Source organism: Myxine glutinosa, chromosome 10 (genome assembly GCF_964187855.1).
Source record: "Myxine glutinosa chromosome 10, kmMyxGlut1.1, whole genome shotgun sequence".
Taxonomy (NCBI): domain Eukaryota; kingdom Metazoa; phylum Chordata; class Myxini; order Myxiniformes; family Myxinidae; genus Myxine; species Myxine glutinosa.
In genome coordinates, this window is record NC_136270.1 from 84399884 (window position 1) to 84424562 (window position 24679).

At 46.4% G+C, this 24679-nt stretch overlaps 1 protein-coding gene across 4 annotated transcripts in view; it reads right to left on the reverse strand.

Moving 5' to 3' along the window:
• Window positions 1-24679, reverse strand: part of LOC137415117 (nucleosome-remodeling factor subunit BPTF) — a 239283-nt gene that overhangs the window by 173653 nt on the left and 40951 nt on the right. For all 4 annotated transcript variants that reach the window (XM_078785831.1, XM_078785829.1, XM_078785830.1 and 1 more), the window contains exons 5-7: window positions 23380-23740; window positions 22652-22875; window positions 9795-9926 (exon numbers count right to left, since the gene is read on the reverse strand). In XM_078785831.1, coding sequence (XP_078641957.1) covers window positions 9795-9926; window positions 22652-22875; window positions 23380-23740 — 717 coding nt within the window. The remainder of the gene's footprint in view (window positions 1-9794; window positions 9927-22651; window positions 22876-23379; window positions 23741-24679) is intronic.

Consider the following 24679-nt stretch of genomic DNA (forward strand, 5'->3'; position numbering starts at 1 on the left):
CTTTAACTATCAATATTGTTGAAATGAAGATCAAATAGATGTGTTGAAATATGTTGAAAAAGTCAAAACTTTACGTGGGGTGTACTTACTTTTTCACGTGACTGTATATAACCAGACAAAAAAGTTAAAATAATGATATCGGGGGAAGATCAATGTCTTGTTAATGGCTGTGTGAATCAGCATTGCAGTGGAAACCCCGACATTTACGGGGGATGCGTTGCTGGAAAATGCCGCGAATGTCGAATCCGTGAATGTCCGTGCATTGTTTAAATGGGAACTAGAGCAATGCGACTTTGTCACCAACATGCCTCCGCATAGTCCATGCCCGTAAAAAAGGGTAGATGCTCTTGTTGACTGTCCTAAAAATAAACAAGTTTGGTTTAAATCCTTTCAGCTGTTTTGAAGTATCACATTTTTACCACAGGACAGGTTTCACATCAATTGGTGAAGCGTTTTCGGAGAAGGGATTTTTGAAATATCGGCTTTCAAGCTAATATGGCTGCCAAACCACATGGCATATGACATCAAAAAATGTACACTTTGCGTATGTGTGGGTGAGGGATCACGTTTTGAAGTTTCGTGTCGATCGAATAAGGTTAGTTTTTCTATCCAATATGGCTGCCAAACCACGTGACCTATGATGTCATCATTTTCAAACTATATGCAACAATGGTGTTAGATGGCATTTGTTAAATTTCGCATTGATAGGGTAAGCAGTTTCAGAGATATAATTATTTAATATTTTCCTTCAATCCAATATGGCTGCCAAACCATGTGACCTATTATGTCATAAATTTAATTAAACAAATGGATCAGTGATCATGTGCATGCAATTTCAGATTTTTAGGATAAAGCATTCGATTAAAACATTTATGGCTGGTATACCATTTCCCCAATGATGTCGTCATTATCATGCTTTTGTTCCCCATTGAGGGTACTTGACAATGTACCAAGTTTCAAATTTTTCTATTCATAGGTTTCCGAGAAATATGCTTTTAATTATTTGCATTTAATCCAAGATGGCTGCCATACCACGTGACCTGACGTCACAATTATTATTAAAACATTCTGCATGGGTGTCACTCCTACCCTGAAAGTTTCGTCTAAATCGGACATGTAGTTCCTGAGAAAAACGAGGTTTAGCCCGTACGGACGGACGGACAACCTGAAAACAATGCCCACGGCCACCACCGGGGATAAAAAGGGGGATAGGTTCCCAGCGGATCGTGATTCATGAAAAATGCCATGAATGTAAGAACCGTGAATATTGACACTGCTAATGTCGGGGCATCACTTCAATGGGAAAAAGGGGGATAGGTTCCCAGCGGATCGTGATTCATGAAAAATGCCATGAATGTAAAAAAACCACCGTTTAGAGGCCATTTTTCCCCGCAAAGCGGGGGTTGGCCTTTTCGGGGACCGTGGTAGTTGTTGTTTTTTGGTCCTCTTTTTGAAGCAATGTTTTACGGCCGGATGCCCTTCCTGACGCCAACCCTTTTTGCCGCCTTCAACGACAAACAGGGAATTACCAGTGAGCTGGTACTCAATTAGCCGACCTCGGAAGGATGACAGGCTGAGTCAACCCCCCTGGCATTAATTCGGCGATCGACCGAGATTCGAACCCAGGATCCTAGGATCCTAAGCCGGCACCCTAGCCGCTAGCCCAACACCAGGGATCATGAATGTAAGAACCGTGAATATTGACACTGCTAATGTCGGGGCATCACTTCAATGGGAAAAAGGGGGATAGGTTCCCAGCGGATCATGATTCATGAAAAATGCCATGAATGTAAGAACCGTGAATATTGACACTACTAATGTCGGGGCATCACTTCAATGGGAAAAAGGGGGATAGGTTCCCAGCGGATCGTGATTCATGAAAAATGCCATGAATGTAAGAACCGTGAATATTGACACTGCTAATGTCGGGGCATCACTTCAATGGGAAAAAGGGGGATAGGTTCCTGGCGGTTCTTGATTCGTAAGGGAATTAAAAAAAAAATTTACGAAAGTGAATGCACATGATTACAGTATCATTCAAAATTCTTAAAACAGTGGTAAAAGAAAGTGGTAAAAGTAAAAGAAAAACAACAGCAGCAGGACTTTCCAATTTTTATTGAAGATACGGTACATACAGTACGATGTTCCTGAAAATGCCGTGAATGTCGGCACATTGTTTCAACGGGATGAAGGGGAATAGGTTCTTAGCGGTTCGTGATTCATAAGGAAAAAATTACGAAAAAGAATGCACATGATTAGTGTCATTCAAAATGCTTACAAGTAAAAGAAAAAGAAGAACAACAACAACAGCAGGACTCTTTCCAATTTTTATTGAAGATACTAGGGCATGCCCGTACTATATATATATCTAAAATTATATCCCCCCCCTCTATTTACATGAAATGGTTTGGTCCATGAAATGTTTTGGTCCATTCGCAACGCCAAAGCGAACGGCGAACGCTTTACATGAAATGGTTTGGTTCATGAAATGTTTTGGTCCATTCGCAACGCCAAAGCGAACGGCGAACGGCTTGCGAGTACAGTGACAATCCCCCCCCCCCCCCTCTATTTACATGAAATGGTTTTAATTAGTTTTAAAACATAGTTTAACGCCAACATAGCGGCAACATAGTTTGCCAACGTGAAATAAATGAATACGCTCTCAAATGTGCCGTCCGAGGCAGAGTGTGTTCGCCACGTTCGGCACACGCGATAGCTCGCTGCTCTCTGATTGGTTGAATCGTTTTTTGGACATAGCTCGGTAACTACTTCTGCGATTAATTTAAAACCTTGAAAAGGCACATCCTCGGGTCCCCAGCAATATACCTGGCAAGTTTCAAGTATATCGGACCCGTGGTTGTCGAGAAACAGCGGTCACAGACAAACAAACACACACACAGACACACACACACACACAGAGACACACACACACACACACAGAGATTGCTGGAATTATAGATAGATGGTACATACAGTATGAAGTAACTTTTGATGATGATGATGATGATAATGATGATCAATGACGATGATGATGATTATCTATCTATAAATTCCAGTAATCTCTGTGTGTATGTTTGTATGTTTGTATGTTTGTATGTCTGTATGTCTGTGACCGCTGTTTCTCGACAACCACGGGTCCGATATACTTGAAACTTGCCAGGTATATTGCTGGGGACCCGAGGATGTGCCTTTTCAAGGTTTCATATTAATCGGAGAAGTAGTTACCGAGCTATGTCCAAAAAACGATTCAACCAATCAGAGAGCAGCGAGCTATCACGTGTGCCGAACGTGGCGAACAGACTCTGCCTCGGACGGCACATTTGAGAGCGTATTCATTTATTTCACGTTGGAAAACTATGTTGCCGTTAAACTATGTTTTAAAACTAATTAAAACTAATTTGCGATTCATCGTAACTGCGATTTGCGACCTTCCGGACAGTGAAGACTGCACTTCCGGCAGCCAATCACAGAACGCGTTGTTGCGTAGGCGTGGCCGATGTGAGAGCGAGCCGAGCCGAGCGCGTGCGCCATTACGGTTCGTAATTCGATTTCTTCCGGAGAAAATAATAATTTCTCGATTTCTTATGCGCATTATTTCTCCCAATTCAGTCAGAGCGAAGGGCGGAAGCGAAGAGCGTTGTTTTTTTTGTTTACGGGCGTACGGGCGGGGTAGAGCGTACGGGTAGCGTTTTTTTTTTTTTTTGGCAAGGAACGGGCACCCACGTACAGGCATGCCCTAGTTATTTAAAATCTAGTAAACTCAATGAGCGCCTCTGAAGAGGACGCAGGTGAGAGGGCTGATGAGTCGTGCATGGAAAGGAATGTAGGTGAGGGCGCTGATGAGCCGTGCACTGAAAGGGATGCAGGCGAGGGCGGATAAAGTGTTGAGGTGGAGGGGCCGGAGTGAAAAAAATGGGTGATCGTGAGCTGCTTTCCCGATTGCGACAGGTTTCTATGTAGCTCTTAGTATGGTGGCAAAACATCACCCAACCCCATATTGAACCCGAGGTAGAGCCCCATCAATGGGTCGGCATCTTGTAACCTATCAGCAACTGACCTCCTATACTGCAGCACCTCAACCAGAAACTTGACGATCAGGTTGGGGCCTCGCCACCTCTTCCTCCTCCTCCTCTTCGGAAGCCTTATTAATGACCTCCAACTCCTCCTCAGTCAGCTCCTTATCATGCGAGGTGAAGAGATCCTCCAATTCCTCAGGCTCCATGTCGTTGAAGCCTTCTCTTCCCACCTTCCGTGCCAACCCAGCAATTGTCCGCCTCTCTTCCTTAGTGGCGGGAAAACCTCTGAAATCTTTGACTACCTGTAGCCATAGATTGTGCCACGAAGCATTGATGGTGGAGGCATTTATTTCATCCAGCGAGTCTTTAATGGTGCTGATGCAGTAGGCTATGTTAAACCCCTTGCAACATTTTCTGACTGTCATGTCAGAGTCAAACTCCATAGCATCCAAGATGCAACGGAAGGTGTGGCAGGTATAATATGTTTTAAACGTTGAAATCACACCTTGGTCGAGTGGTTGGACCAGGGAGGTGGTGTTGGGTGGAAGGAAGATGACCTCGACATTTGAATGGCCCACCGGCAGCCCCTCGAGATGGCCAGGAGCATTGCCCTCAAGCAGGACCTTGAAGGAAAGATTCTTTTCTGCCAGGTACCTCTCCACTTGAAGGACAAAACAATTGCAGAACCAATCCATGAAGATGGCAGTTGTTACACAAGCCTTTATGTTGGCCCTCCGAAATACGGCAAAGTGTGCTTGCTTTTACCCTTGAGAGCATGCTAGATACCCAGTCCTTTGCGGCCTTGAACCCCAGTGCTGTTCCCTCACGCTTCAAGATAAAAGTTTGCGTGGGCTCTTTTTCCAAAACAGGCCGGGCTCATCTGCTTGAAAACGCGCTCCGGTACATACCTCTTCTTCTTAAGCTGCACGAGTTGAGCAGGGAAACTTTGAGCTGCCTCGTGGTCTGCTGAGGCACTCTCGCCTGTGAGCTTTACATTTTTGAGACTGTACCACTCCTTGAAGCAGTGAAACAATCCCCTGCTAGCTCGGAAGGAACCGAAGCCACTCGTACCCTCATCCCTCATGTTTGCACCACCACCCGTGCCAGCCAGACGATCGTACGTTGGCTTTGCATTTTGACAAATGAGAGGTCCGTTTGTTCTGAGCTCTGGGCATTGTTCCTCTGAGCATTGTCCTCTCTCTACCCACACATTTCATGCCTTCTCCATTGCCTCGATGTGGATGTCTCTGACATGGGTAACCACTTTGGTGCTAATAAATAGTTAGCTGAAAATCACACGTGAAGGTAAATACGACATCTTTTTGCCTTACACTGCCTTTCTGCAATGGGAAACGTACTTTCGGTTCCATGTTTTTGCTATCACGTCACCGACACACTACCGGTAACGATCGTTTCCGTGAAATCCGCAGGCCTGCAGGTTAGGGGCCAAAAGGCGTACACTACACTGCTACACCCTTACACCCCACAGGTATTTTCTCCCCTTTACTCCCCCTCCTTTAGCGTTGGGTTACGGAACCACGACTGGTTCCATCCGGTAAGCAGGAGGCCATGATCCCCACACGGTCCCCATTTTGATTCACCTTTCCCCATTATTCCCCTTGCGTGCACCCTCCCTTCCCCTGACCATCAAAGCCCTCAAGTCACTCCCCCCATTCTGCATGATCCTTGTGCTTTGTAAATGTGAATACCTGCAAATAAATGATTTGTTGACGTTTTCCTTTCAATCTGTTCATGCATGACTTTTCTTTTGTTGATCCAGCGTTGTTCGCATCTCGCGAAGGCAGGAGATTCTTCCCAGCGTAATTGGCACATTAGCCTGGCCGGTACCAGGTGGTAAGCTCGGGACCTCCCCCCCCGCCCCCCCCCCCCCTCTCCCCATTAGCAGATCAAATCTAAGATAACATTGGTATACCGCCGGAGGGTACATTCCACAATTGGAAAAAGCCATGTGGTACAGGTAAACAGAAACATTATACAGAGGGCCCTGATGTCGTGAGATGGACCAATTGGCATTCGTAGTTGCCAAGCAACCTGCCAGGATACAAAGGTATTCGTGCGCGGCAGCCTCAGGTTCGGTAAGTTTGGGAGGGAACTAAGGCTAACACCCTTGTAGTAGACCCAAAACCCACGGCCGTAACAATGTTTTAGATCTGTGTTATGTGCGCAGCTTGTTGGGCGACATGTTTTATGCGCCCTCAAAAACTGCAAAAATGTGAAGCACATGGCCGTGAATGTAGAAGCAGGTCATGCGCGCAGCTCATGTAAGATTTTTTTGCGTATATACAGCTGCTTTATGTGTGGTTGGTGGAGGATATGTTTTCGAAATGCATTCCGCACGTGGCTGGTGGAAGATGTTTTTTTGCGTATATACAGCTGCTTTATGTGTGGTTGGTGGAGGATATGTTTTAGAAATGTGTAACGCGTGTGGCTGGTGGAAGATGCGTTTTTTTTGCGCCAGTAAAAAACCCCAAAACGTGAAACACAGGACCGTGAATGTTATGCAAATGCATGTTATGGACCGTAAATGTAGAGGCATGTCACATGTTATGAACCGCGAATACGCGGGGTCCGCGTATGTTCGGACCACAAATGTTGGGATCCAGCTGTACTGAGCTTTGTTTGCATTTCTCAACACATCATTTAATTCAATGACGAATCTAATTTCTGTCAATCGGTGAATTGAACCACTTTTCAAGTAAAGCATGAAGTTTCTTGCGAAACAAATCATATCTCTGGATTATGTAAAGCCGCATGTTAAACGTAATACTTACTTCATGCAAGCCCATCAGTGTTACTGTTTAAAGCAAGGTTTTTCAACAACAAAAAAAGTTTCAGACATAAATTTAAGTTTAGAAAAACACGAGTGCAAATGTGCACCAAAACAGACATTTTTTGAAGGCGCACCACCAGTTTCTTGTCACCCCTCAGCATGTTGTGAATTCTGCCAACCCTTCAACACGAACTTTTAATAACCTTCGCATGAACTTTGCTCGTCATAAACTTCACTCAACAACAACAACAACAGGCATTTTAAGGCCATTTTCCCTGCGAGAGCTGAGGTTAGCCTTGCGGTCCCCATGACAATCTTCTCCATTTTGCCCTATTTTCTGCATCTCCCCTTGTTAACCTCCTTGCCCGCATTTCTTCTTCCACCATCTTTAGCCAAGTCTTTCTCGGTCTTCCCCGTCCTCTACTTCCTTCGACATTCATTTCCATCACTCTTCTCAACCAGTCACTTTCATCCTTCCTCAACACATGACCAAACCATCTCAACCTGTTCCTCTTCACAACATCAATCACAGGCTCTATTCCCATCATCTTTCGCAATTCATCATTTGTCTTCCTCTCTCTCAACGATACTCCGCACATCCACCGAACCATTCGCATTTCCAGCCTTTGCAACCTTTGTTGCTGCTCCACGTTCATTACCCATGTCTCACTCCCATAAATCATAACACTTCTCACACATGTGGCATACACCTTTCCCTTCAGCTTCAACGACACTCTCCACCTCGTCAGCACGCCACTCAGTTCCCAAAACTTCTTCCATGCACATCTCACTCGAGCAACCGTTGCCGAGTCTGATCCACATTCTCCATTCAGCATGTCTCCTAGGTAGCAAAATGTTTTCACACCTTCCAGATTCATGCCGTCTCCAAGATCCAACTCAACATTTCCTCCATCTGCAGCTCCCTCTGTGCACACCTTACACTTGAATGTAGCTGCCACACTGGTTAATGACCCTCTCAAACCACTACATTTTTGATGAACCCACTCAGCACACATTGTACATTGAATGGAGTTCACTCCAACAACCTCCTTGCACACAGCACATGGCCACGTCCCAGTTCTTTCCACCTCACCACATGCTTTACCACTTGCCATCACCTTCGTTTTTCCGATATTCACCTTCAGACCTTTTGTCTCCATACATTCCTTCCACTTGTTCATCTTCTCCTTCAGTCCATCCATACTTTCCGCAATCAACACCAGACCATCTGCATGCAACAACTCTCACGGTAAACCCTCCTTTACATTCCAAGCCAGCACCTCCATCTCTCGTACATTGCCATCACTACTCTGATCAACCATTCCTCCACTCTTAACTTCCTCAATGCCCATGTCACTACTTCGCGTGGAACCCGATCGATTGCTTTCTCCAGATCAACAAACCCAAGAAACAACTTCTTCCTCTTCTCCATGTACTTCTCCTGCAACTGCCTCACAATAAAAAGTGGGTCTGTCGTTCCTCTTCCTGGCATAAATCCAAACTGCATTTCGTCGATCTTCACTTTCTTCCTTATCCTCGTCTCCAACACCCTTTCCAATACTTTCATTTCATGCTCTAATAACTTTATCACTTGATACGAGCCACACTCCAGAGGGTCACCTTTCCCCTTGTATAGAGGGACGAGGATACTCAGTTCCCAATGCACTGGAATGCGGCCTTCTTTCACCACCAGATTACAGATCTCTGTCATTCTCTTCACTCCCCAACTTCCCGCTGCCTTCAACATTCTCCCACAACTACCGTCGGCCCTCCCGCTTTTCTACTCTTCAGTGCTTTTATCACTTCCTCAACTTCCTTCTCAGTTATCTTCTCTGCCGGTCCTAAAACTGGGTTACTCTCTATGTTGCCATCCCATTCATTCTCTGCATTCAACAGCATTTCCATATATCTCTTCAATCTTCCTTTAATTCCATCTGGGTCCACAACGATTTGTCCCACTTCATCCTTCAAGCAACTTACCTCCATAACATCACACCTCTCTTTCGCTATCTGCTTTGTAATCCTGAATACCGCTCCCTGACCCTCTTCCAAATCCAAGCGTTTTCCGAACATTTTCCTACATGCCTCCTGTGCGTTTGCTACCTCTTTCTTTGCAGCCTTCTTGGCTGCCTTATAACTTTCATGCTCTGCCTTTTCTGCCCCCGTACCCTTCGCCTTCTGCCACTCCTTGAACTTCTTCCTCTTCTCATCAATCCTCTTTCCAACTTCATCATCCCACCACCATGTTTCCGAGTGCCTCGGTGGTCCTTTTGTCCATCCACATACCTCACCAACGGCTCCCAACAGACTAGCTTTCATTGACATCCAACCACTTTGAAGCTCAACCACATCATCCTCTACCATACTCAGCCTCTCTTTTAATTTATCCCTCGCTGTCACCTCTTTCAACCTCCACACCTTCATTCTCGGTTGGTACTTCACCCGCCGAGCATTCCTCGCACCATTCACCCTCATATAAACTTCACTCAGTGGATGAAAACTCAGACTCGCTTGAACCTGAAATTGTTTCCACTTCAGCTCATCCTATATGTAACTCGTGTGCAGTGTGCCAAAAAATGTAGCTGTATGGTTTCCTGTACAGAGAACATAAAAGTAAAAAATATGGAGGGGCAGACAACTGAGATTTCAGTCCAAGATAAAGGACACACTGTGGTCAAAGAGCAAGACATTAAAAGAATAGATTGGATAGATTATATCGACAGATAGATAAATGTACTACACATACATGGTCTTCTTACTTTTGCCATTGTTCTTACACATTTATTATGACCTGTTGTAAAAGTCGACACAATGTCGATAAGTGTAGATTTTGATGTCATTGTTTCAAGTGCTGTATGTTACAATGTCATTTAGGTTGTCGGTACTCCACCCCTCTGTCCCCCCCCCCCCCCCTGTCCCCCTTCCTCTCTCTCTCCCTCCCCCAACCCCCCCTCGCCCACCCCCCAGTCAATAGATCAATGCCACACCTTCCATCAACGCGGATTTATCTTCCCATTGCTCGCCTTGTTCACTCATCCTCTGAGATACTTCCGCAAGTCTCTGCTTCAGCTGTTCCATTTCAGCCTCATGTTTTGCCTTCTGTTTCTCCATGATTTCCTCTAGAGAGTGCCAGGAAAAGACAACAAAACGTGTGTTGAGTTCAGTGTGATCAAGAAAATATGAATGATTGCAAAACACCAAGTACTATCTGCAAATTGTGAAAAAAAAACAACAAAAGCGTTATTCCGATTATATACAGGGTGTCCCAACACCTTAGCCCCCCCCCCCCCTCCCCGCCCCCCTGCCCAGCCCAACGTAGGAGAGGTAGGGAGAAACCACAAATAGGGGGAAAAAGCTTTATTATTCGACATCTCATGTGCACAGTTTCAAAGCTTTGCTTCAATATTTGGTGTGCCCACCGCCCGCCGACCGAACTGCCTCCAAACGCGCGGGGTAGGATTCCAAGAGAGACACAAACAAGTCACGATCGAACTCCATTTCTTCGAGGACGTTCGTCAAAGCAGTGAGAACCTCTTCCCTGGTGTTCTGGAGGCGTTGTTCAACTCTGTCCTTGAGTATCGCCCCCAAATGTTCACAGGCGTTGAGGTCAGGCGATGCTCCCGGCCACTCATCGTTTCCGAAAAAATCGACCTTGTTCGCCTTCAGAAGATTCTGGGTCGCCAGTGCGCTCATGCTCAGAACAAGAAAGGCTCATTAGATCATTATGAAATTTGGTATTTGAGATGTCAAATGAATGATCCTTCCCGCTATATGCCCGCCATTGTACAGTGGCGACCCAGTCGAGCTGGGCAGGGGGGGGAGGGGCGGGGCAAGGTGTTGGGACATATTAAACATGTTAGGACAGGTTGGTGTTTAATATATATTAAAAACGAGCAAAGTTACCCGGCCTTGCCCGGAAAATAAATAGTCAGTCACGTGTGTAGTGGGCTATTTATAGTCAGAGGAAGCCACACCCCTTGGGCACACACCAAGACTAAATCTGATGCATCCATGTTTTTTGTCGCAAAAGTTATCCCCCATGGACCCCCTCTTCCCTCTCCAAGTCACTTCCTTAGGCTGTCCATGAGGCACAACTGAACAAACAGACGTTCACAAATAGTATTATATAGATAGAAGATATAAGAAAGATGCTTTCTTATTTTTTGTATACAACATCGAGGCTCGTGTGAAAGCTAACATTAATCACACAAAAAAACAACAGACACATAAAAAAAACATTTAATAAAGCGAGTGGGAGACAAGATGGGGAGAGAGAGGGAGGCACACAAGTACAACAGTAGAGAACAGGGACATCGGGAGATCTGTGGGAGGGAGAGGGCTTGGGGGGAGGAGGCATGGGAATGGGGGGGGGGGGTGGGGGAGAGATGGAAAACACATTGACACTGCTAGAACTTCCTGGACAGAGGTTGGTATTTCAAAAAAGTTGATCTGGGGTGAAGTGACAGGGGTAGAAAAGATCAAGGGTTTGGATGGGGGAAGAAAAGAGATGGTGGCGAACAGCTGTTTTAAAGACCTGGAGGGAGGAGTGGGATTGAAGAGAGTGAGGGAGTTTGTTCCAGAGGTGGGAAAAAAGAGGAATGAATCAGTGGAGTTGAGCAAAGAGTCTTGATTTTGGCAATTTCACCAGAAGAGGATTGCTGGCAGGTCTCACAATCTGCCATGATCTTTCCTGGGAAAACCACATTTCAAATCTGGCCTCCAAAGCCAGTCGCCGACTGGGCATCCTCCATCGTGCGAAGTCCTTCCTTGGCACACCTGAGCTCCTCACCTCATACAAGGCTTTCGTCCGTAGCTCAATGGAATACTGCTCTCCCCTCTGGGCTGGTGCTCCCGCCTCACACCTAGCTCGTCTTCACGCTGTTGAAACCAAAGCGTTCAGAATCATTGGAATCTCCCACGATGAAGCTAACTCCAAGGGCCTTTCACTCACTCACCGCAGGCAGGTGGGTGGTCTTTTCGTCTTCTACCGACTCCTCTCTGGCCTTGCCCCCCCAGTTCTCTCTGGGCTCTGTCCCCCAAATATTCCTACAGGTCGCACAAGATCTGCCTGCAACCCTCTTATGGTTAAACTGCCAAAATCAAGACTCTCTGCTCACCTTCACTCCTCCATTCCTCCATTCCTCTTTTCTCCCGCCTCTGGAACAAACTCCCTCACTCTCTTCAATCCCACTCCACCCTCCAGGTCTTTAAAACAGCTGTTCACCACCATCTCTTATCTTCCCCAATCCAAAACCTTGATCTTTTCTACCCCCGCTAATTTCACCCCAAATCCACTTTTTTGAAATACTAACTTCTGTCCTGGAAGTCCTTGGTGTCCTTTTGTTTTATACTTCTCCCACCCCCCCCCCCCCCCTTCCCATGCCTCCTCCCCCCAAGCCCTCTCCCTCCCACACATCTCCCTGCTCTCAAATGTTATGTTTGTGTGCTTCCCCTTCTCTCCCCATCTTATCTTCCGCTCCCTCTTTTTATATATTTTGTTTGTCTGGTTGATTTGTTTGTGAAATCAATGTTAGCTCTTTCACGAGCCTCGATTCAGTATACAAAAAAAAAGAAGAAAAAAAAAAGATCTTGTGCGACCTGCAGGAATATTTGGAGGACAGAGCACAGCCAGAGCTGGGGGAGCTAGGCCGGAGAGGAGTCGGTAGAAGACAGAAAGACCACCAACCTGCCTGCGGTGAGTAAGTGAAAGGCCCTCAGAGTTAGCTTCGTCGCGGGAGATTCCAATGATTCTGAAATCTTTGGTTTCAACAGCATGAAGCCTAGCTAGGTGTGAGGCAGGAGCACCGGCCCATTGGGGAGAACAGTATTCCATTGAGCTACGGGTGAAAGCCTTGTATGTGGTGAGGAGCTCAGGTGTTCCAAGGAAGGACTTCACATGACGGAGGATGCCCAGTCGGCGACTGGCTTTGGAGACCAGCTTGGAAATGTGGTTTTCCCATGAAAGATGATGGCAGATAGTGAGACCCAAAAGTTTGAGTGGCAGAACTTCTTGGAGAGGATTGTTGAGAAAGTAGATGGGAGGGTTGTCCAGTCGGTCTTTTCTGAGCGACATAGTAAGAGTGTGAGATTTGTCAGGATTGAAAGATCTGCTCCATTTGTTTGACCAGTCTGTGATTTTGTCCAGGTCTGCAGAGCGTGAGGAGGCTGCAGACTGCCGATCTGAGGGATGAGGTATGGAGCGGCAGAGAGTGGAGTCATCAGCAAAGAGATAGAGGATTTTCCAGACAGTCGGAGAGATCATTGATGAAGACCAGAAAAAGCACAGGGCCCAGAACACTGCCTTGGGGAACTCCAGCCTGAACAGGAAGGGGAGATGAGACAAATCCATTCAGGGCCACACGTTGATTACGACCAGAGAGGAAGTCCGCAAGCCATGCGTGGAGATTTCCATGGATACCATAGGAGGAGAGTTTGATGAGCAGAGCGGGGTACCAGATAGATAGATGATCTATATCCTGGTTTTTCAATTGGTGGCGTTTTGGGCGTCCTACAGTAGTATTTTGTGCAAGAGCTGACAGAACAGTAACAAGAAGTTTCGATCATAACAGTAACTCAGTTTTAGAAAAAGCAAATGCACATCTTGTCAGGGGCACATTGTTGCTATTACAAGTACTGTATTATTAATGCCGTAATTTAAGGTTATTTTAATGCATTGTATCATTTCTTTGTAACATTCCTCCATTTATATATGATTATAACTTCAAAGGGCTATATCAAGAGGGAGGTGTATTGATGGAATATTGGATCTCAACTAAAACAAGACTGATAGTCTAACAATGGCGTAGCCAGGCTTGTTTGATACTTTAGTTGAAGAGGATAGTATGACCTGGGTGGGGATACCAGGTAGAAAATGTATGCATTAATTTTTTTTCAATAAATTCCACATTCCTGTGCCACCTTCACTCGAACGTCAGGCATTGACAGCAGGTCCGTGAAGGCAGAAAAAAAACTCTGGCAAAAAAAAAAAACTGACTGGCAAAAAGCGTACCCAGTCTGAATGTTGCTGTGTCCAGTCAATGGTGAAACAGCAAATGGGGAATCCGTGAATGTCACGGATGGAAGCCCTTACGCCATTTCCTCAATCTGCTTTAAACTCAATATCTCTACATTTTAATTCCAAACAGCATCATTCATCATTCCAATCGCAAATTAATACTATATTATTAATACTAGCGTGACTCGGTGTGCTCCGCGCGCCTCACCACACGTCGTTTCAGAGGGGTAGGCATCTTTGACCATTTTGGTGTATTTTGGGTCTTCATAGTGTTTTGGGTCTTCAGGGACATTTGGGTATTCAGGGTCTTTTGGATCCTCTGGGCCTTTAAGGGTATTTTGGGTCTTTGAGGTGTTTTGGGTCTTCAGGGTCTTTTGGGTCTTTGGTGTCTTCAGAGTCTTTTGGGTCTTAAGGGTCTTTGGGGTCTTCAGGGGCTTTTGGGACTTTTGGTTCTTCTTGGTCTTTGGGTCTTCGGGGGTATTTTGGGTCTTCGGGGTGTTTTGGGTCTTCGCGGTCTTTTGGGTCTTCGCGGTCTTTTGGGTCTTTGGGGTGTTTTGGGTCTTCAGGGTCTTTTGGGTTTTTGGGTATTCAGGGTATTTTTGAGCCTCAGCGCCTTGAAGGGTATTTTGGGTCTTTGGGGTGTTTTGGGTCTCTGGGGTCTTCAGGATATTTTGAGTCTTGAGGGGTCTGGGTGGTCTGAAGGGTCTTGGGGGAATTAAAGGGTCGTCAAAGGTCTGAGGGGTCTCAGCAGTCTTATCGCAATTAAGAGGGTTAAATAAGAGTGGTAATTTTAGTTGAAGAAGAAGAAGACGTTTTCGTCGCATATAAACATACACAGCGACATAACACAACCATCACTGCAACACTCCACCGATCTGGGCGTCATGATAGAGTGGCCAGACAGAAGCCAAACAGTTCAATCTTGGTTTCATCAGACCACAGAATCTTGTTTCTCACAGTCTGAGAGTCCTTTATGTGCTTTTTTGCAAACTCCAAGCGGGTTTTCATGTGTCTTTCACTGAGGAGAGGCTTCCGCCTGGCCACTCTGCCATAAAGCCCAGATCGGTGGAGTGTTGCAGTGATGGTTGTCCTTCTGGAAGTTTCTCCCATGTCCACACAGGATCTCTGGAGCTCAGCCAGAGTGACCATCGGGTTCTTGGTCACCTCTCTTACCAAGGCCCTTCTCCCCCGATTGCTCAGTTTGGCCAGGTGGCCAGCTCTAGGAAGAGTCGTGGTTGTTCCAAACTTCTTCCATTTAAGAATTATGGAGACCACTGTGCTCTTGGGAACCTTCAATGCAGCAGAGATTTTTTGTAGGCTTCCCCAGATCTGTGTCTCGACACAATCCTGTCTCTGAGCTCTGCAGGCAGTTCCTTCGACCTCATGGCTTGGTTTTTGCTCCGATATGCATTGTCAGCTGTGAGACCTTATATAGACAGGTGTGTGCCTTTCCAAATCATGTCCAATCAATTGAATTTACCACAGGTGGACTCCAATCAAGGTGTAGAAACATCTAAAAATGATCAAGAGAAATGGGAGGCACCTGAGTTAAATTTCAAGTGTCATAGCAAAGGGTGTTTTTTTTTTTGTTTTTTTTTTTGTATGCAAGATCGAGGCTCGTGAAGGAGCGAACATTTATCACACAGAAAGACAAACCGACAAACCGACACATAACCGACAAACCGACACATAAAACAAAAAGCATCGGGAGCGGTAGACAAGATGGGGAGAGAGGGGGAAGGACACAAACACAACATTTGAGAGCAGGAACCGAGAGACATGGAGACATCGAGAGATCTGTGGGAGGGAGAGGGCTTTGGGGGGAGGCATGGGAAAGGGGGTGGGAGAGGCATAAAACATGTGGACACTGCCAGGACTACCAGGAAAGAAGTTGGAATTGCAAACAAGGTGGATCTGGGGTGAATTAGTGGGGGTAGAAAAGATCAAGGTTTTGGATGGGGGAAGATAAGAGATGGTGGTGAACAGCTGTTTTAAAGACCTGGAGGGAGGAGTGGGATTGAAGGGAGTGTGGGAGTTTGTTCCAGAGGCGGGAGAAAAGAGGAATGAAGGAGTGAAGGTGAGCAGAGAGCCGAGATTTTGGCAGTTTAACCATCAGAGGCTTGCTGGCAGATCTTGTGCGACCTGTAGGAATATTTGGGGGACAGAGCACAGAGAGAGCTGGGGGAGCAAGGCCGGAGAGGAGCCGGTAGAAGACAGAAAGACCACCTACCTGCCTGCGGTGAGTGAGTGAAAGGCCCTCAGAGATAGCTTCATCGCGGGAGATTCCAATGATTCTGAAAGCTTTGGTTTCAACAGCGTGAAGCCGAGCTAGGTGTGAGGCAGGAGCACCAGCCCATAGGGGAGAACAGTATTCCATTGAGCTGCGGATGAAAGCCTTGTATGTGGTGAGGAGCTCAGGTGTGCCTAGGAAGGACTTCGCACGACGGAGGATGCCCAGTCGGCGACTGGCTTTGCAGGCCAGCTTGGAAATGTGGTTTTCCCAAGAAAGATCATGGCAGATAGTGAGACCCAAAAGCTTGAGCGACAGAACTTCTTGGAGAGGATTGTTGAGAAAGTAGATGGGAGGGTTGTCCAGTCGATCTTTTCGGAGAGACATAGTAAGAGTGTGAGATTTGTCAGGATTGAAAGACATGTTCCACTTGTTTGACCAGTCTATGATTTTGTCCAGGTCTTCAGAGAGTGAGGAGGCTGCAGACTGCCGATCTGAGGGAAGAGGAATGGAGCGGCAGAGAGTGGAGTCATCAGCAAAGAGATAGAGAGGATTTTCCAGAGAGTCGGCGAGATCATTGATAAAGACCAGAAAAAGCACAGGGCCCAGCACACTGCCTTGGGGAACTCCAGCCTGAACAGGAAGGGGAGATGAGAGAAATCCATTCAGGGCCACACGTTGACTACGACCAGAGAGGAAGTCCGCAAGCCATGCATGGAGATTTCCATGGATACCATAGGAGTAGAGTTTGGTGAGCAGAGCTGGGTGCCAGACCGTATCGAAGGCACGTGATATGTCGAGGGAGACAGCTCTGATTTCCTGTTTGGCATTGAGGACCTCCACCCATTGTTGAGACAGGAGAAGCAGCATGTCCAGAGTAGAGTGACCTGGTCTGAATCCAAATTGATGATCAGAGATCAAGCCATTGGAGAAGAGGAAAGATTTCATATCCGAAGCAATGATGGATTCCATGACTTTGCTGATAATTGGGAGCAGGCTGATTGGTCTGTAGTTAAAAGGATCTGTTTTTGCACCTTTTTTGTGTAAAGCGGTAATGTTTGCTGATTTCCAGGATGCTGGCAGATGACCTTGAGCAAAAGATAGGGTGAAAAGAACAGAGAGAGGGTGAGATAGAGCGGCAGAGCAGGATTTTAGGACCCGTGGGCTGATGCCGTCTGGTCCAGTTGCAGAATCAGAGTCGAGGTTAGACAAAAACTCCTCCACCTTGTCAGGAGAGAAGGACACAGAGTCCAGGAGCAGTTGGGTTCGACTGGGAAAGGTGGGAACAGAGAGAGATGGGTTTGGGACTAAAGATTTAGAGGCAAACACAGAGTTGAGGCATTCGGCTTTGTCACGTGCGATGTCAACTGTGTGGCCATTTGAGGTAAGGGAGGGGATGGAGGGGGAACAAACACCAGAAACGGATTTGACCAGACGCCACCAGGATTTGGAGGAAGGAGACAGGTTTGAGAGTTCGTTCTTGAGTGAGGAGAGATAGTGCTTCCTGGCACTCCTGAGGGTAGACACACACTTGTTCCGAGCTTGGTGGAAGGAACTGAGATTGCCTTCAGTTGGATTAGCCTTCCAAGAGGCAAAGGCAAGTTGTTTCAGGGCAACTGCCTCACCACAAGATTCGGTGTACCATGGACGGGAGGAAGGGTAAGACAACTGAAGACGAGATGGGATAAATCTGTGCATGAGAGAGATCAGTTTGCTTTGGAAGAATTCCCAGGAAGAATTGATGTCAGAGGCAGTGGAGATGGGAGACCAATCCAGACGATTGATGGCTGCTTGAAGCCCGTCCCAGTCGGCCTGAGTGAAATGCCAGACTCTTCGACGCTGAGTAGGCTCTCTGAGAATGGCCAGAGAGATGTCCACTTTGACAAGCACATGATCAGAAGAACCGATTGGAGCAGAAGAAGAGCAGCAGACATTAGCAGGGAAGTTTGTCATAACCAAGTCTAGAAGAGAAGAAACTCCATTGGCTGAGATCCGGGTCGGGAAATTGACAGATTGTGTCAATCCCAGTGAGTCACAGAAGTCCTTTGCTGAGGTGCCATGACTGGTGAGAGAGGAACCCACACCCAACCAGGTGGCATGATGACAGTTGAAGTCACCACATATGAGGAAGAGAGAGTTTGGATGAGTGGATAGAAGCTAGGTCCATGTTGTCAGAGAGTGAAATGTAAATTGAGTCATCACTGTTTGGGGGACGGTACAGAACACATATGAACAAAAGGTGGGAGCAGAGAGGAAGCCGTAGCCAGAGGTACTCCTGGGGGTGAGGAGGAGGGAGGGCAGTGCAAGGAGAATGAGGAAGAGAGTTTTTGATAAAGATAGCCACCCCACCACCAGGACGAGGCTCAGGTCTATCATACCGGAAGAGGGAGTAACCAGGAAGAGATATTGAGGAATCAGAGACATCTTGAAGGACGAAAGTCTCTGTTAAGCAGATCAAGTCTGGATTGTCAGAAGCAACCTGTATGGAGAGATCAGTCAGGTTTGAGCGAAGGCCCCGGATGTTTGAGGTCCATACCGTTAAAGAAGAGAGAGGGGGAGCATCGGGTACAGGACAGGGGAGGGGAGGAGTAGGGTAAGATGAAGGATGAGAGGGGGAGGTAGGGAGAGCAGTTGATAGTGTGTCAGAGATTACAGAAGAGTTCCAAGAAAGGGAAGGATGAGGAGGATGAAAGGTTTGGTGGTGAAGGGATGAGGCAGAGTGAGGGGTTGTTTGAGGGGGGGCATGGGACAGTAGAAGGTTGGGGGGGGTGGAGGCATGAGATAGAAGGGAGACGAGGTGGGGAGGAGGCAACTTTGAGGAGGGGGGAGGAGGGAGAATTTGAGAGGAATGGTATGGGGGGAGATTTGAATGGGAGGAGTTGGGGGGGAGTTTTGAAGGGGAGGAGCGAGGCGGGAGTTTAGGAGGGGAGGGGCAAGGGGGGAGTCTAGTAGTGGAGGGGCAAGGGGGGAGTTTAGGAGTGTAGGGGCAAGGGGGGGGATTTGGAGGGGAGGGGCAAGGGAGGAGTTTATGAGGGGAAGGGCAAGGGGGGAGTTCAGGAGTGGAGGGGCAAGGGGGGGATTTGAAGGGGAGGGGCAAGGGGGGACTTTAGGAGGGGAAGGGCAGGGGGGGAGTTCAGGAGTGGAGGGGCAAGGGGGGAGTTTAAGAGTGGAGGGGAAAGGGGGGAGTTTAGGAGTGTAGGTGTAAGGGGGGAGTTTAGGAGTGTAGGTGTAAGGGGGGGGATTTGGAGGGGAGGGGCAAGAGGGGAGTTTAGAAAGTGGATGATTAATGAAAGACGAACATTGATAACAAATTGGGTTTGTTGTGATTTTCAAGTTAGCAATCCGATTCAGAACGATGGAGGGGGGATGGAATGAATGTGAATTTAGATCATGTAGTGAGGGAGACGTATAAGATATTGAATTTCTTTTTTTTGACGTGGAATGAGTTGGAGAGGAAATTGAGAAAAGCCTTTTAAATAGGAAGAAAAACAGCGTGTTGTAATATACCACTGAATAAACCACTGAAGGGGAAAGGTTAAACATATTTAAAATAATATTTAAACAGAACCGTGAACAATCTTATATGCACAAAATACCAACGGGGGGAGGGCCGAGAGGGACCACCACGAGTCACGTGAACAGGGCAAAAGGTGGATGGCAAGGAGATAATGGGGGCGGGGCGAAAAGCACCGCGATACACCTGGACAGAAAGTACAGGATGAGACAACGGCACACGTGGAGAAAGGAAAAATAAATGTTTTTTTTGGGGGGGGGGGGTGGGGTGGGGATTTAAAACGTTAGACAGAGAGTATTACGTTCGGTGTAGAAGGGAAAAACTGAGAGCCAAGCAAAACACGATGTAGGGGACTTAAGTTAACAAACACCGACAGGGGTACAAGGCCGCACACGAGGCGCAGAACAGGATTAATTAATTACGAGTTACAGGAAATTCAAACCAAAACTAACTATAAACAAACAATAAAGCATGGACGATAAAGTAACGAGTTGAAATTTGACAAACACACGAATGAAAAAATAACCACTTTGGATGCCCGGAGAGAAACCAAGCCTCCAGGTCGGAAGCTTCAACAACTAGGCCGCGTGGCCGCGCGCGGCACGAGATACTCGACTATTTTTTACAGGTATGCAAGATTAACCCCGATAAAACTTCCGAGGGACACTTAAAAGGTACACACACGTAAGATAAACAGTTTAGACAAGAATACAAATGTGACAATGACTTAGCTTCGAGCGTGCGTGAAGATCGTGGAACAGCTTCGAAAATCCGTGACCGCCCCGATCCAGGGGAACGTGTGAATACTTATGTCAATGTGATATTCCAGTTTTTTTCTTTTTAACAAATTTGCAAAACTTTCTAAAATCCTGTTTTCTCTTTGTCATTACGGGGTATTGAATGTAGATTGATGGGGGAAAAAATGAATTTAAACGATTTCAGCATAAGGCTGCAACATAACAAAGCTGAAGTGAAGCTTATATTTGAAGGCGTGAGGCTGGAAGGTGTGAAAACATTTTGCTACCTCGGAGACATGCTGAATGGAGAAAGTGGATCAGACACGGCAACGGTTGCTAGAGCGAGATGTGCATGGAAGACGTTTCGGGAACTGAGTGGCGTGCTGATGATGACGGGAGTGTCGTTGAAGCTGAAGGGAAAGGTGTATGCTGCATGTGTGAGAAGTGTTATGATTTATGGGAGCGAGACATGGGTAATGAACGTAGAGCAGCAACGAAGGCTGGAAAGGGTGGAAATGCGAATGGTTCGATGGATGTGTGGAGTATCGTTGAGAGGGAGGAAGACAAATGATGAATTGCGAAAGATGATGGGAATAGAGCCTGTGATTGATGCTGTGAAGAGGAACAGGTTGAGATGGTTTGGTCATGTGTTGAGGAAGGATGAAAGTGACTGGTTGAGAAGAGTGATGGAAATGAATGTAGAAGGAAGTAGAGGACGGGGAAGACCGAGAAAGACTTGGCTAAAGATGGTGGAAGAAGAAATGCGGGCAAGGGGGTTAACAAGGGGAAATGCAAAAAATAGGGCAAAATGGAGAAGATTGTCATGGGGCCCGCAAGGCTAACCCCCGCTCTAGCAGGGAAAATGGCCTTAAAATGCATGTTGTTGTTGTTTGTTGTTGTACAACAAAATGTTTAAAAAGTGAAGGGGTCTGAATACTTTCTGAATACACTGTATATACACAGAAATACCAATAATTAAAATCTGACCTTCTGTACTCTAGCCTCGTATTCATCTTTTGATCTCAAATTCAAATTTATTGAGTATATAGCAATAATAACAAATTTGCCTTCACTGTTCCAATACTTACTTAATCAACAATGGAGAAGAATCACTATAGAAATTTTAAAAATCTTGTATCCAGATCCTGATTCGGATCTTCACCAAAATCGAATTTATTCGTCCTTGTCACACACCCAACCTGTCGCCCAAATTTCGTCCGAATACACCCATAACTCTTTGAAATATCGTGCTATGTATAGATTTTAGCCCTGTCTGTAAATGGTGAAGAATCACTTAAAAATTGTCATAAAAAAAAAAAACACCTTTAGAGGCCATTTTTCCCCGCAAAGCGGGGGTTGGCCTTTTTCGGGGACCGTGGTTGTTGTTGTTTTTTTGGTCCCCTTTTTGAAGCAATGTTTTACGGCCGGATGCCCTTCCTGCCGCCAACCCTTTTTGTCGCCTTTTTACGACAAGCAGGGAATTACCAGTGAACTGGTACTCAATTAGCCGACCTTGGAAGGATGACAGGCTGAGTCAACCCCCCTGGCGTTAATTCAGCAATCGACTGGGATTCGAACCCAGGATCCTTGGATCCTAAGCTGGCACCCCAGCCGCTAGCCCAACACCAGGGATCCAATGTCATAGTCGGATCCAAATTCAGATCTTCACCAAAATTGAATCAATTCCTCCTTGTTACACACCAACCTGTCCACAAAGTTTTGTCCGAATCCGTCCATAACTCTGAGATATCGTGCTACATGTTGATTGTGGTCCTATCTCTCAAGAGCTGACGGGGAGATTGGTGAAACGCCAGGTGAGATGGGCTTGACATTTGGTGCGGATGGGGGAAGAGAGAATGGCAAAGAGAGCAGAATGGCAAAGATAGGTTGAGGGAACAAGGTAGGAGGAAAAGAGGTAGACCCCGGTTGAGATGGGAGGATTGTGTGAGGAGGGATATCAGTAAGGTGGAGGTGGTTGGAGAGTGGAGAGAGTTGGCTGAGGGGAGTGGAGGAATATTGTGGTCAAGGCAGGGCAGGAGCTTGGTGCCATCAGACCTCATCCCTTATAAAGGGAAAAGGATGAGAACAACAACAACTCTCAATGGTGAAGAATCACTTTAAAAATTCTAGTATCCGGATCTAGATCTTCACCAAAGTCTAATCGTTTCATCCTTGTCACACACCCAACCTCTCCACCAAATTCTGTCCGAATACATCCACAACTTTTTTTTTTTTTTTTGGAGATAACCTGTACACAAACAAACAGGGGTGAAAACATAACCCCCGTCCACCTATGGTGGTAATAACAATAAGAAAAGACATTTGCAGAAAAGCCAATATTCGCTCACCATTGACAGAAGTTAGGTAAGACCGGTTGGATCCACGCGCCTTGTCACTCAGCTGCTCCGTTACATCCATGTGTCGGTGCAACTCTTCACGTGATTCATCAAGAGCACGACAGAGTTCTGCCTCCCATCGTGTGGAATCCAGCACCTCCATTAGTTCAGCAAGCTGAGCACGAGTGCTGTAGTACCACAACTGCCTATCGCCACCATCCTCTCCATCATCCTCTCTAGGCCCACACACCAGACATGGAAAGGATCAAAGCATCTTACACTTCATATAAAAACAAGTTCCTGTCCACCATTTCTTTGGTACTTTATTGTTTGCCTGTGCCTGATCAAACAATATACAAACCTTCCTACTTCTCCGAAGGTGGTGCAGATAATTTAATGTACTGTAATTACATTAATCACCAAGTGTTATCTCATAGGTTGTGGGTTCAAATCCAGTGAAAGGCAGCTGTATGAAGGATATGGATAGAAACCAAGGTCATCTCAGGAGAATTACCATCTCGTCATCAAAATTCTGCAATTAACCCTTCAAAAAAAAATGCATGGCCCTTCCAAAATGTCTCAATAATACATAATGAAGTTCCTTTTTTCATGTGGGATGGCTCCAAAAACACAACAGGCTCTCCACAGGAGCCATTGGCTACACCCTTAAGAGACAAGCTAGAAAATGGGAGAATTAAAACACCACAGTCAACACAAACAGGAGTGGCATTATCACTCACACGATGATTCTTCTGCAGAGAAACCAGAACTTCCGCCGGTGCCGGTCATAGCCGAGAGGTTCGTGTCGAACGTATGGCATGCTCGTCTCTACTTCAGACAAGCAATCTGTGACTCCAGGTACACAGTGTGCAGTGCAAACTTCACACTGCCACTCATCCTCGGGCACTTCTGCCAGTGGTGGGCGCACACACTCCAAATGGTACACGGCCGGGCAGGTCTCGCAGCAGAGGAGGTCACCGAGGCGGTGGCAGGCACGGCAGTGGTCATCATATTGAATAGTTCCTTCAGAGGTGAGCTCTTCACGTGAGGGTGTTGAAGCCAGAAACTGGTCAGTCAGGAAGCGGAGGACTCTTAGCTTGGCTGAACAGGAAACACAAGACAAAAGTTGTTCATTTGGATGACAATTATTCTTGGATGACAATTCATGGAAAATATTCATAAACATTTAACTCGGAGAGGGGTATAAAAAATGAAAAGTGAATTTAGAAATAAACTAGAATTGCATCATTTCACAAGTGAATGCATTAAGTCTACCTCAACCTCCCTCACCCCTCTTCCCACATTTCCCATTCAATGCAAAAAGTTAGACATGTCCGGACAAATTTTTACCTGCTTTAGTCTGAAGGGGTGGAGCAAGGCATTTTTTCACCAGGTCTAGTCTGGAAATATAAGCTCGGAAGCTCAAAACACTTAATCCATTGGACAATTTTGACTTTTGACCTTTGACCCCTGTGAAATCGAAAGAAAGACACTGGACCAATGTTTACCAATGCATTGCCTTCTACCTCTGCCACCTTCCTCTTCCATGAACCAAGACTTTGTGTTAACCAGAAAATAGAATTTGATGTGAATTTGTCAATGAATATGCCTCCTTTCAGGTTAGATGTCAACCCACTGTTACATTTGATATTGGGTTGTCAGAGACTAAACTGACATCACTCACTGGCTTTGCTAGTGGGGAGGGTGACTGTAACGCTCTGCCATGACTAAAACCAACACCTGACAAAGGGCGGATGAGGTCCCTTCGGGAAGCAACGAGTATCCAGTAAGGATATGGTGTTTCCGAAAAAACACTCATCTGGATTGGACCGGTTTGTGGCAACTCAGATAGCCAAGAGGGGCAGTGGAACCCTTGATTAGAGGCGGATGAGCTAGTATTAGTCAACGTCAACCATCAAAAGGCAGAAGTGCTCGTATTTCGCCAACGGCAACCACAAAACTACACCCGTGGGGAAGAAGGTGGGTACACAGTGTCGCTGAAGCCATGGAAGGCATGTTCCTCGTCCAGTGGATGACACT